General features: G+C 46.6%; 1 protein-coding gene across 2 annotated transcripts; it reads left to right on the plus strand.

Moving 5' to 3' along the window:
* Positions 1 to 1,380: 1,380 nt before the first annotated feature.
* Positions 1,381 to 3,854, plus strand: TMEM74 (transmembrane protein 74). Of its 2 annotated transcripts, XM_055706090.1 has the most exons (3): positions 1,381 to 1,475; positions 1,633 to 1,715; positions 2,466 to 3,854. In XM_055706090.1, the coding sequence occupies exon 3, from the start codon at positions 2,672 to 2,674 to the stop codon at positions 3,611 to 3,613; it is 942 nt and encodes a 313-aa protein (XP_055562065.1). In that variant the 5' UTR covers positions 1,381 to 1,475; positions 1,633 to 1,715; positions 2,466 to 2,671; the 3' UTR covers positions 3,614 to 3,854. The 2 variants fall into 2 exon arrangements, with proteins under 2 accessions (XP_055562065.1, XP_027655168.1); XM_027799367.2 differs by lacking the exon at positions 1,381 to 1,475 and having other exon boundaries at positions 1,489 to 1,715; positions 2,514 to 3,854.
* Positions 3,855 to 11,359: the final 7,505 nt, after the last annotated feature.

The raw sequence follows: 11,359 nt of genomic DNA on the forward strand, positions 1-11,359 counted from the left end.
TAATGAGAGTTTGCTTCCCTGTTTGCTTTTGTTCGAAAGTATTTGAACAATTTACAGACAGGCTTTTTTTGTTTGTTTCTTTGATTAGATTTCATTTACTCCTTTATATTTATTTCAAAGAGGGCATTGTTACAAAAAGCTCCAAGGACAGTCTGTGCTGTTTTCCCTACTCCATAATTTTCTCCTTACAATTTTTCTTCAAAGACTGAATAATACACTATTCAATGCTTTGAAACTGCACTCTGCTAATGGAAACATTGCCTGGAGCTCCTTTGAAACAGTGGTTCAAACCAGCCCACAGCTCTGAGCAATCTGTGAGATGGGCACTGAAAGTCCCCGGATAATGGCGTGTCCTGGCAATTTTGGCATTTATGGGAGTTATTGCCACAAAGATTTTAGTCTTCTTGTGCTAGGCCTTTTGAGTTTCAGCAGGGTTTGTCCTCAAAACGTTGCCTAATGCAGTGTTTCAGGACTGGCAGAAAGTCCTTACGCAGAATTGCCTTGTCCCTGGATGTCAGGACAGGTCCTTCAGATGGTTTGGTCTGTCTTTCTCTCTTCTGTCTTGTTTGGTTCATTCCCAGCTCGCTTTGCCTCCTGTGTCCCTGCTTTCCTGCCCACTAGTCGTGCAGGCACTGCTATTCCCGTGGGCATCCTCATTTCAGCCCCACGCCGAAGTCCCTCCCTCCATGCTCTTTGCTCTTTGCCTTCCCAAAGCCTGGCCTCGTCCCAACAGCACCCTATCCATCCGTTGTTCATCTTCAGTTCCTCCTCCTCCACAATTTATTTTCACATTCTAGTTTATCACTTCAGAGAAAGCCTTGGCAAGAAAAGTCAGTGAAGGTTTGTACTAACCGGTCATTTATTTCAGTAAGCACTTTTTGGCAACAGTCTGGTGCTTTAGCAGTCATTTATACCTGCCAGAGAAAGTGTGCGGGGAGCCGCCAGCATGGAGTGAGCTCCTGAGACTTGCCTGAAAGTCCTGTGGGGCGGGCACGTTTCTTGAACTCTCGGCTCTGGGAGTGCCGCGCTCATTTGGGAATCTGACTTTTAGCTTTCCACGGTGCATGCCCTAAGCTCCCGTGACGATGGGGGAAAAAGAAAAAAAACCACAAAACCAAAAGCCCAGGTGATGCTCGAGCTAGGCGCTCGCATCAGAGCACCCCCGCCAGGCTCCCGTTGTCGAAGCGCCGCTCGAAACCCGTGCCCGGGCCCCGGAGGGGGCTGACCGGCCAGGCTGGCAGCCCGGCGGCGCGGGCAGGCGCGGCTCCTTGCGCTGCCGCAGCGGCGCGGCCGCCCGCCCGCCGCCTACAATTCCCGGCGTGCCGCAGCCACCGCCCGGCCGCCGGAGGGCCCGCCCGCCCGCCGCGCCTCGGCACTGCCCGGCTGGGCTCGGCTGGGCTCGGCGCCGCCGCCGCCGCCCCTGCCCTGCCCTGCCCCGGGGCGCTGGCCGCGGCGCCGGCGGCGGCGGGCGGGAGGTAGGTGCGCGGGGCGGGCGGGCCAGCCGCCCCGCCGGGCAGGTGGGAGCCCCGCGGGCGGGAGGCGGCGGCGGAGGCGTGCTCCTGCCTGCCGGGGCGTGCGTGTGTCTGTGCGTGTCTGCGCGCCTGTAACCTCTGTACCACTCGGGTCACACAGCTGCGTGTGGATCCAGCTACTCCCGCGCCGGCAGGATCGCATTTCCTAGCGTGGCCGGTTCCCGCTGAAGTCCCGGGAAGACCGTGAGTGAGCAGCGTCTGTTATCGATCATGTATATGCTATAGGCGCACATGTGTTTTCTACGCATGCAACACATACATCGAGGCTGCGGGCTTCTCCTAATGACACCGGGCATCGGCCTCGAGGGGGGTGGGGCGCGGCAGAAGGGGGTAATAACGAATTAATTGCAGATGAGAAGCAATATCCGTCTTTGAGTCATCAGTCTTTGAGGCATAATTTCATTCTGAAAGCTCTTAATCGAACGGGAGATCTGCTATAGGAAAGCGCTGCTTTTCCCATAGGATTATCAGATTTCCACCGGAGAATACAGATCCTGGATTATCGAGCTACACGGGATTTGCGTGTTTCTTTCTAATTAGTCTTTGAATCTGAGTTTTAAATTCTTCATTTGGAAGGGGGTGGGGGAGTTACTTGTTTCTAAAAGAACAGACGTCTCTTTTCTCTGACATTTTACAGGGTTATTGCAGTTATCCTGTGCTCTGTAGATGACTTACTGCCTTAATTGGATATTGGTGTCAAAGGTTGATTAGACTTCCTAATAGATTTTGGATCTGCAAGAGGATTGCACTTGTAAATGCGTAGTTAAAACAATCATGTTTGCCATCTCCTCTCAGACAGCTGAGAGGAAGACTGATGTATTGCATTTACGTTATCTTCTCTTCGGTTTATTAATGTATCATCGTGAGGTTGTCAGGTTTGGTTTTGTTGTTGTTTTCTTTTTTTTCTTCCCCCCTCTGCTATTTCATTTGCAGACCGAAAAGAAATGAATGTCAGAGAGGATTTGTTTAATCATTTAACAGCTGACACAAGCCATGTCCCTAACAAAACGTTGGTGAAAGAGTAGAAGATTTCTGGGATATAGCAGCTCCGGCACCGCGAAGCCGCTTCGGCAGGTCAGGGACAGCGTTTGCTGAAGGATGCGGTAGCCCAGGAGTCGGGGCTCGCCGGGACGAGGTCGATGGCTTGCATGGAGCTTCTCTACCTGGCCGAGGAGAGCAGGCAGGCACCCCTGGGCGCTGCTGCTGGCTGGAGCCTGCCCTCCCCGCCCTGTGAGCAGCAGCAGTGTGAGGGGGGTGAGATGGACCCTAGAGCAGCCGCTGCCGTGGCAGCCCTGCACTGCAAAAGGCATTGCAAGCCCTTGCAGAGGGGGCCTGTGGCTGAGCCCCCCCTGGCACCCCAGCCTTTCCCCCAGGAGGACCCTGCACCCCCCAGCACCTGCCAGCCCTGCCAGCCGCCCGAGCGCTTGCCCGGGGAAGATGATAGAGGGAAGAAGAAAGCCTGCTGCTGTGCCCAGGAACTTGAGACATCATTCACCTATGTGGATGAAAATGTAAACCTGGAGCATGCAAGAAATCCCCCCAGTCCTACAAGCAGCCACTGCCAGGATGCCCATCTGCAGCAGCATTCCTTCAGGGAGCTGGCACCTGGGTGGGTGCACGATTCTCCTTCGCTGGTCTCTGAGGAGGACGACACAGCCTCGGAGGCGGTGGCAGGGAAATCCGTGGACTACGGGTTCATTAGCGCTATTTTGTTCTTGGTTAGTGGCATTTTGCTGGTGATCATTTCCTATGTGGTACCCAGAGACGTGACTGTGGATCCCAACACTGTGGCTGCCCGGGAGATGGAGAGGCTGGAGAACGAGAGCGCTAGGATCGGTGCTCACTTGGACCGCTGTGTTATTGCCGGGCTGTGTCTCTTAACCCTGGGGGGCGTGGTGCTCTCCAGCCTGCTGATGATGTCCATGTGGAAAGGGGAGCTGTACCGGAGGAGCAGGTTTGCGTCCTCCAAGGAGTCTGCAAAGCTGTATGGGTCTTTCAATTTCAGAATGAAGTCTGGTGCAAATGATAATATGCTCGAGCTATCATTAGTTGAGGAAGATGTGCTTGCCATAGATAATTAGTGTTGTCATGATTTTTAAGGCAGCATTTCCACAGGAAAATACGTTTCATTAAAGAAAACAGATGCAGCTAAAGATAGCTGGTGATGCAGTTTATTTGTCTGACAAGAATGTTTTTTTTCTTAAGCTTTATAATCGAATGTTTGCAGTATATGAGCACTTGTTGTAAAGGGAAAATGTGCCAGAGAAAATGCAACTGATACAAAATAATGAAAACTACTGAATAAAAAGAGATTTGTGATAAGTAGGTTCCTCAGATACTCATTTATCCTAATATAATACATTCCAGTTGTCTTCTTGCCTATATAATTTTCTTATTACTCCCATATAGAACAGGAGCGACCTTGACACTTCGGAAGCTGTTAATTATTGCAGCCTGCAGGATTATTAACAGTCTGCTTGGTAGACTGTTAAGAAGCAGGACCAATAATCAAATAGTAGGGTTAATATTTAATTGAGATGCTTTTTTATCCTTTAATTTTAAGCTGATTTTTCCTCTGCTATCGAGTGAGACCTAAGGGAAAAAAGAACAGCACTTGGTTGTGACTTGCCACAAACCTACCATATTTTCAAACAATTGTACAATTAGTGATGATTATTTAAAATATAAAATAAGAGGCAAAGGGCAGGGAACCATATGGCTTATGGTATTGGTAGAAGACAAAAGGCTCTTTCAGCCTGAGGTCAGTGGCTCCATTTCAGTTCAGATTAGCAATGATTGATAGTCATTAACTTCTGATAGCTATAGTGACCCATATAAAAGAAGTTTAGTTCCTGGGGGACAGATGTCTTTGTATGAAAACCGCCATAACTTGAATTAACTGACCTCTTGTTTGGAGTGTCAAAAGACCCAAAGAGTGAAAAAGCTTGGGGATGCTGAGCCTGAATACTTTTCCTTCAGTACGGATGCCAGAAGAAATTCAAGCTGAGCTGCAGGACTGTGCTTATACAGGGGCTGTCTGCATCTTACTAGTCCTTTTGAAACTTCAGTTTTATGTCACTAGGCTGTCAGCCTTCTCATAACCAGCAAGGAAAGGTCAGGAAGGAGCTTTCTGGGGCTCGTTCAATAGAAACCAATTTATCTGAAAAAAATAAATTGACAGGAAATGCAAAGGTTAAATATCAGGCAGTTTACTGGCTGACATGAGACTCACTGAACATAGGGAATGATCAAGGATACATGCTATTACTCACAGTTCTGTGGCACAGTAGCCAAAAACCTGTACCACTAATGCTATTTATTATCAGCCATTTTCTATGGAACATTAAAGTTGTGTTCTGGCAGTGCTGAGAAAACCAATAAAGACTGTTGTATGCACCACTGTCAGTGCTTACTGAACAGTGGTTAATATATATATATATATTTATATATGTGTCCTGTTAACATATATATGTATGTTAATACATACACACACACACACACACACACACACACACACACACACGCATGTCCCTGCCAAAGCTAAATGTGAGTGAAAGAGCTCTGTCTGTACAGTCCCTGACTTCTGAGTCTTGGTAGAAACATGTGACGCTATCACAGCCTTGTCAGTTGCAAGTTAAATCTCAATCAGGAATATAAAATATTTTTTAAATGATACTTTTTTTTCCACTGTGACATATCTGAGAAGAGTTCACTTGGGAAAGGTAGAGGACATCTCCTTTGTATGTCCCCTTTACCCAGGAATATGTGGCAGCAGAAGGTTCAGAATAACAAATGGCAGGTGGAAACATAGGGTCCTCACATGGAGAGACTGAACGCTATTTTGCAGTCTGGTTCCTCATTCCCTCTTCTCTGACTGTTCATGTCAGGAGACTAATGCAGCACCTCAGTCTAGCGCTCGCCTAGTTCAGTCCCTCCTGCTCGCCAGCCATGGGTGCTGGTACAGATGCCTTCGACCGAGGGCCCGAGAAGCTGCACTGCTCCAGGTTCATGCCTTTGGTCACTATAAATAGCATAGCGTGGTAGCCAGGCTTTAACATTGGCCCTGCAAAAGAGATGCTGCTTCAGATGTTGTCTGCTCTAACCGCCAGTTTAGTTCCGTGTTATTTGGTAATTAGCCTTATTAGGTGGTGCTGCTGCCTAGTAGCTGATTTTGCCAGCTTATGTCATGATGCTGAGAGTGTTTGCAGGCAGGAACTCAACAGCAGCCAGCATCTCCACAGTGATCTTCGGAGAGCTTACATCCCTCTGGGTGTGTCATCAGGGATTCAGGATTGAATTTCTAGGGTAAATAAATGGAAAAGCTTCCAGATGTAAGGAGAAGACTTCAGCCTATTGTGATCGGTGAGAGTGAGGAAGGAAATAGCCTGAGAAGCAGGACACAGAGGAAGAAGACCCCTTCTTAGCTGGCCTTTGCCTGCTAGTGGGTACGTGGGCACTGCCTGTAGGACCTGACACATGGCTTGAGGTGGGGCAGTGGGGACAGTGCTGCCTCCCATCCTACCCCAAGGATGAGGGGTCCAGGGAAAGCCATGCCAGGTGAGAGGGCAAACGCTGCTGAGCTGAGTACAGCATGACTGTGTGGGACAGGGAGCAGATGTTGCAGGGGATAAAAGCCCTTTCAGCAGCCTGGCCCCTGATGGGAGTCGCTATACTCACCTATGCGGTAGAAGCTCTAATACTGAGTCTGGTGGTTTTGAGAGCTATTATTTTTATTTTTTAATGATACATATGCATAAAATCAAAGTACATTCCATTATTGCAGAAAGATGACAGCTAAAGCTGTAAGGATCACAGATTCCTTGTAGGAACCATGGCATGCCTTAATGCTGATTATTAGCACTAGAAAAGGGAACGCTCCCCTGACTGTCAGTATGTTATTATCAACTGAGAAGTTTTCTGACACTTTGTAAAATGCCTGTCACAGATCATGAGCCTGCAATACTTAAATGAACCTCAAATTTTCCTTTTCCAAAAAAAGGAAACATAAGTCAACCTAATAACCTAAGTGTGCACTGCAGAAGTGCGAGGAGTAAGAAAATTTAAGTAATAGGACTAACACGGTTTCTTTATTTTGGTGTTAGTGTGCACTATGAAAGAGGCGAAGGCAGGCATTTGGAGTGCAGGAGTTTAGCAGGTAAAAACTCTCAGGATGTTTCTCTGATCACCCAACAAGATACCTTTACACATTACAGGACTGGGCGGGTTGGTGGTGCGATATAAAACCTCTGGACTCTCAGGTTCTCGTGCTGTGTGGTGCAACAGAGACCAAAACACTCACTTTCCGGTGGCCAGTGGTGGAAAATGAATGTATTAGCTCACTGTCTGGTGAATGAGCCTTCGCATCGTTCACCTTGCACAAGGTGGTACCAAAGGCTGAGGCCAAGGGAAATTAATTGCTCTGTCGTGCACCCTCGCAATTTGATTTCCCCTGCTCAAAATTTAAATGCTTTAAGGGTACAAATGTAAGAAAAATTGTTGGTTCTTTTTGTTTGTTCGTTACGCCTGGGCTAAGGTTGTTGTGTGGATCACTGGAGAGCTTTCTTCTTTGGGGATCTAAATTTAGAGGTGTCCCAGTGTTTTAGGTGCTCCCTGAAGTACCCCAGAAATGTATCAGGATTTGTGCCGTTAGTCAGTTTATATCTGACCCACCCTGAACAGCAAAACCGGACATTTTTCCATTTTCTACCTCATGACACGCCTGCGGGCCGAGCCCTGGCCTGGCCTCAGCCTCCCCGCTGGGGGAGCACGGGAGGCCTGCAGCTGGGCCCGGTGCCGGCGGCCTGCGGCTGGCTCCCCGCTGTTCACACAGCTCTCTGGTGGCCCCTTCGCCCAGTTCCTTTTCCTCGATCAGATGCTTGTGGCCGAGGCTGGCCGGTTGGGATGTACCTGGCACCTGCTGGGAACTCTCACCACACAGGAGGCCCGGCGCCCAGCGTGGCTGCCAGGCCTCGCGTTCTCACTGCCAGCCTGAAGCCAGCCCCACAGCAGAACTGTCTGAGACTCTTAGGAGGCTACCCTGGGTTGTTGCTGTTTCTTTATATGTTTACAGGTTTTTAATCTTTGTAATTCTTTTACAAATCTGTCTGTGATGAATATAAAGTTTACCAACTGGGAAAGCAATGGGTTTAATCTTGTAAAACTCCCTTTTTGACCCGCAACAGGGTGAAACGTCACAGTCCCTCATGAGCTTTTCAATAGTGCATTTGATGCCTTATTATAATAGCAGCAGCATTCTGTACAGACTGAAAAATAAAAAATAAAACCCTATAAAGCTGAGCGCTGTTGTCATGGTCCTCTTTCCTCCTCACTGAAAGGCTGGTGGAAGTGGCTGGCGCTTCCTCTCCGTGCCATGGGCACAGCCCCTCGCCCTCAGCCTCCAGGAGCCATGGCAGAGCCCATGCGGCTGCACCAGTGCACGGAGCTCATCCTGAGCTCCCCCAGCCACCACGGCCCTGCCAGCTGCTCCTTCCCAGCCAGAAAGTGCCAGGCAGTGCAGGATTTGTAACTGTGCTGTGCCAGCGTCCCACCTCACTCTGTGTAAACAAAGAGGGAGGGTGGGACCAGCCGGGGCTGTGTGAGCAGGCAGCGGGGGGGATCACTTCAGTACCATGTCCTCACTGCAGCCTGGCTTGTCCGTGGTCGGTGCAGGATGGCAGGGCTGGTGCCAGGCCCAGAGCCAGCCACAATGATGACAAGTGGGCACGGGGTCCCCAGAAAGCGGTGGTGGTGGTGGGTGGTGTGGGGAGAGGCAGGAGCGGTACTCCTGGAGAGCAGCTTCACCTTCCCTTCCAGGAGGGACACCAGCATGGCTGTGCCAGAGTAGGGCAGCGATGGGGAGGTGCTGGTGCCAGAAGCTGAGTAGGACGTCCAGGGAGCCACAGTTTGCTTGTGTTTTTTGTTTCTTCCAGATCCCCAGTGTGTCTCCAGTTAAGCACCTTAACCACCTTTGACAATCTCTACTCCCTCCTAAATGCAATACGAAGGTATGCCATGCAGGTTATGCCTTGTCATGTCACTTTTCATTCCAGTGTGATGAGATCAGACCCTTTCCTGCCACTGTCACGTGAATCAAAGCGTGGGTGGGAATGCTGCGGTGGGTGTGGATCCAGGCTGGAGCAGGGGCTGTCTGCTCTTATTTTCCAGAGTGCTTGGTACAACAGGGCCCCGATTCAGAATTCAGATTTCAGGCTCTTACTGCTATAGCAGTAATAAATGTGTCCCTGAGGTGGCTGAATTGGCTGCAGTAACATTGCATTGGTGCCAGACATAGCCTATGGTTTGCAACCAATGGTTAGTAAGAGGTTAGGAGAGTAGGTGTATTTATAGATGTGACAATCCATTAGCTTAAAGATGTGGAAGGCTTTCTAACTGAAAGCAAACACTAACATCATTGTTACTCTTTTTACAGGATTCTTTTTAATCATATCTTTTTAAGTTTTGAAGGATTAATCATCATGTACTATATTCACAGGGACACTTTTTCCCCATGTTTATAAGTTCTGGCAAGGTCAAGAGTCCTGTAGACTACAGGGAGGTGAGACTTCTTTGAATTTCTTATCGGTTTAAATTAAATTGGGGCTGTTGAAAATTTGCATAAAACCAGACAAGAACCTCTTCTTTGAAGTGAACCTAGTTAATATTTGTGTAAACATAAGTGTGGTGCCCACTGTAGAAAGTCAGCCAAATAATGCAGGATTATATTAGATTTTCAATACTAAACCACAGTTAAAATACTTGTGCAGATTTGCTGTATTAAAGCCTTGTAAAGAATTTTCTGCTCATCTGTGTGCAGGTTTGCCCACCTTTAGTATGGTAAAAATACTGAGGTATTACCATTAGCCGAGTTACATTACACAAGGATTTGGTCCTTGTGAATAAGGGCATTGCAATCTAACTCATATATTTTTTATTCACCTGCACCCAGTGTATAACCTGCAGACCAGGACTGACAGTGCTTCCATCTGCATTGGGAAGTGAGATACCATACAGCACAATACATAATGTTTTCAAAAAAGATATCAAAGCTCTGTATAGAGTATATAGTGCCCTCCTATTACAGATGAAGTGAGTCACCTCCTTTGTCCAGAGAGCCTAGCTGGAGAGCTGAGGACAGAAAGCAAGGTCTCTTAAGTCACAAACTATCACTGCAGAAAGAGATTAATTATTACAGAACCCCTAGAATAAATTAATCCAAAAGGGACGACATTTTTTTTTCTGAAGAATGCCATTAAAGTTTGATTTCAAGTGAAAAAATCCTAGCAAAGTCAACCCAATCTAAATTTTGCAGGAATTTGGAGAAGGTTTTGCACATTTAAAGCATTTTTATTATAGTAAGCTTTTTTTTTAAGGTTTCAAAAAATCAATAGGCTTCTGTTGAAATAATAAAACAGGTATCTTTATATCAGCACAAAAGGCTTCTCTCTTTCCCATAATAATCTCTGCTTTGACAGATGTGTATGCAGGGAAATTTAGCTATTGTTGAATAAAACATTTCCAGAAGCAGAATTGATTAAGTCCCTTTTGTAGAGAAAAAAAATCAATTATTTCCATTAGAAGTACCTAAAAGATGTTGATCAGCTAGAAATGTAAATGAAGTCCTTTAATCACTATTCTCCAGCTTTAGTGTATCCATCTACAGGAGATTGTCTTTTGTCTCTTTATAGCTTAAAATAAACTTGGTTCAACTCTAACATGAAGTAGCTTCCAACAAACTAGGCAGAGCAACTGTGCTCGAATGTAAATAGTACCAAGTAGATATCCTGACATTTTGGTATTGCTTTTCTCATGGATTAGTTCTTCATGAAATGAATCTATACTTGATAACAATATATCCAAGCTGGGAACAAAAATATATTCAACTGAAAGGCAGGGTGGTAGAAAGTACGTGACTATTTCAAGCGTCTAAGTATTATTTTCTAATTTCATGTAATAAAGCCAGTACTTTCAAGATCTCTTGATTAGTAATTGTGAAGGGCTATTAAGGGTCATGGAGGGCTATGAATGGAAAGATGCAAAGTCTCTAGCTCTTTAAGTCCCTAACCTTCTGATTGCTAAGAGCTGAGAGAGTATGCTGGTGCATGCTTCCCCTACACTTCGTTTTAGACACAGCAGTATCTGCTGCAGGCTACTATCTGAGACAATTTTGTGAGATGGACCTTTGATTTGATACAGCCTGACCCCATGTTCTCAAAACTTCATGCTTTGCCTATAGTGAGAATACCAAGTAGTTGCTTTGCCACTGTGGCTTCCCAAAGAAGGAACTATGGATCAATAAGTCACATTCTTACCTTTGTTTTCCCTCCTTACAGGAATGGTAACCATGGCTGGAAGAGCTCTTGAGAGGTCATTTTCCACTCTTCTGGAACTTCATTCCCCTTCCATCAGTCCTCAAAGATAATTGCTCATGGCTGTGAAATTGCTTTACTCAATTCCCTGAACACTCTGGGGTGAATTTCATAAGGCTTACACAATTTGAAGATATATAATGTATCTGTGTAGCCTCTTTTTCTGCTCTCTACCAGCCTAAGTTCTTAATAAGTTCCTAAGTCTATCCATAGTGTGATTTTTTTTAGATTTTTTAAATGAGGTAAAGAAAAATTATTAGGGTGAAGCACTTCAGCCTTCTCAGCATCATTTTCAATTGTGCTCTTTTCTCCCTCCCCAGAAAGCAGAAAACCCATTCTTTCTTTTTCTTTTTTTTTCTTTCTATTATAAACATAGAGCATTTCCTCATGACCTTTTTTTCCCCTCCTAGCAGGATCTCACTTGCTGTCCTTGCCTGTTGTCCTCACAAAAAAAAAAAAAAT

The sequence above is a fragment of the Falco cherrug genome, chromosome 3, assembly GCF_023634085.1.
Source record: "Falco cherrug isolate bFalChe1 chromosome 3, bFalChe1.pri, whole genome shotgun sequence".
NCBI lineage: Eukaryota > Metazoa > Chordata > Aves > Falconiformes > Falconidae > Falco > Falco cherrug.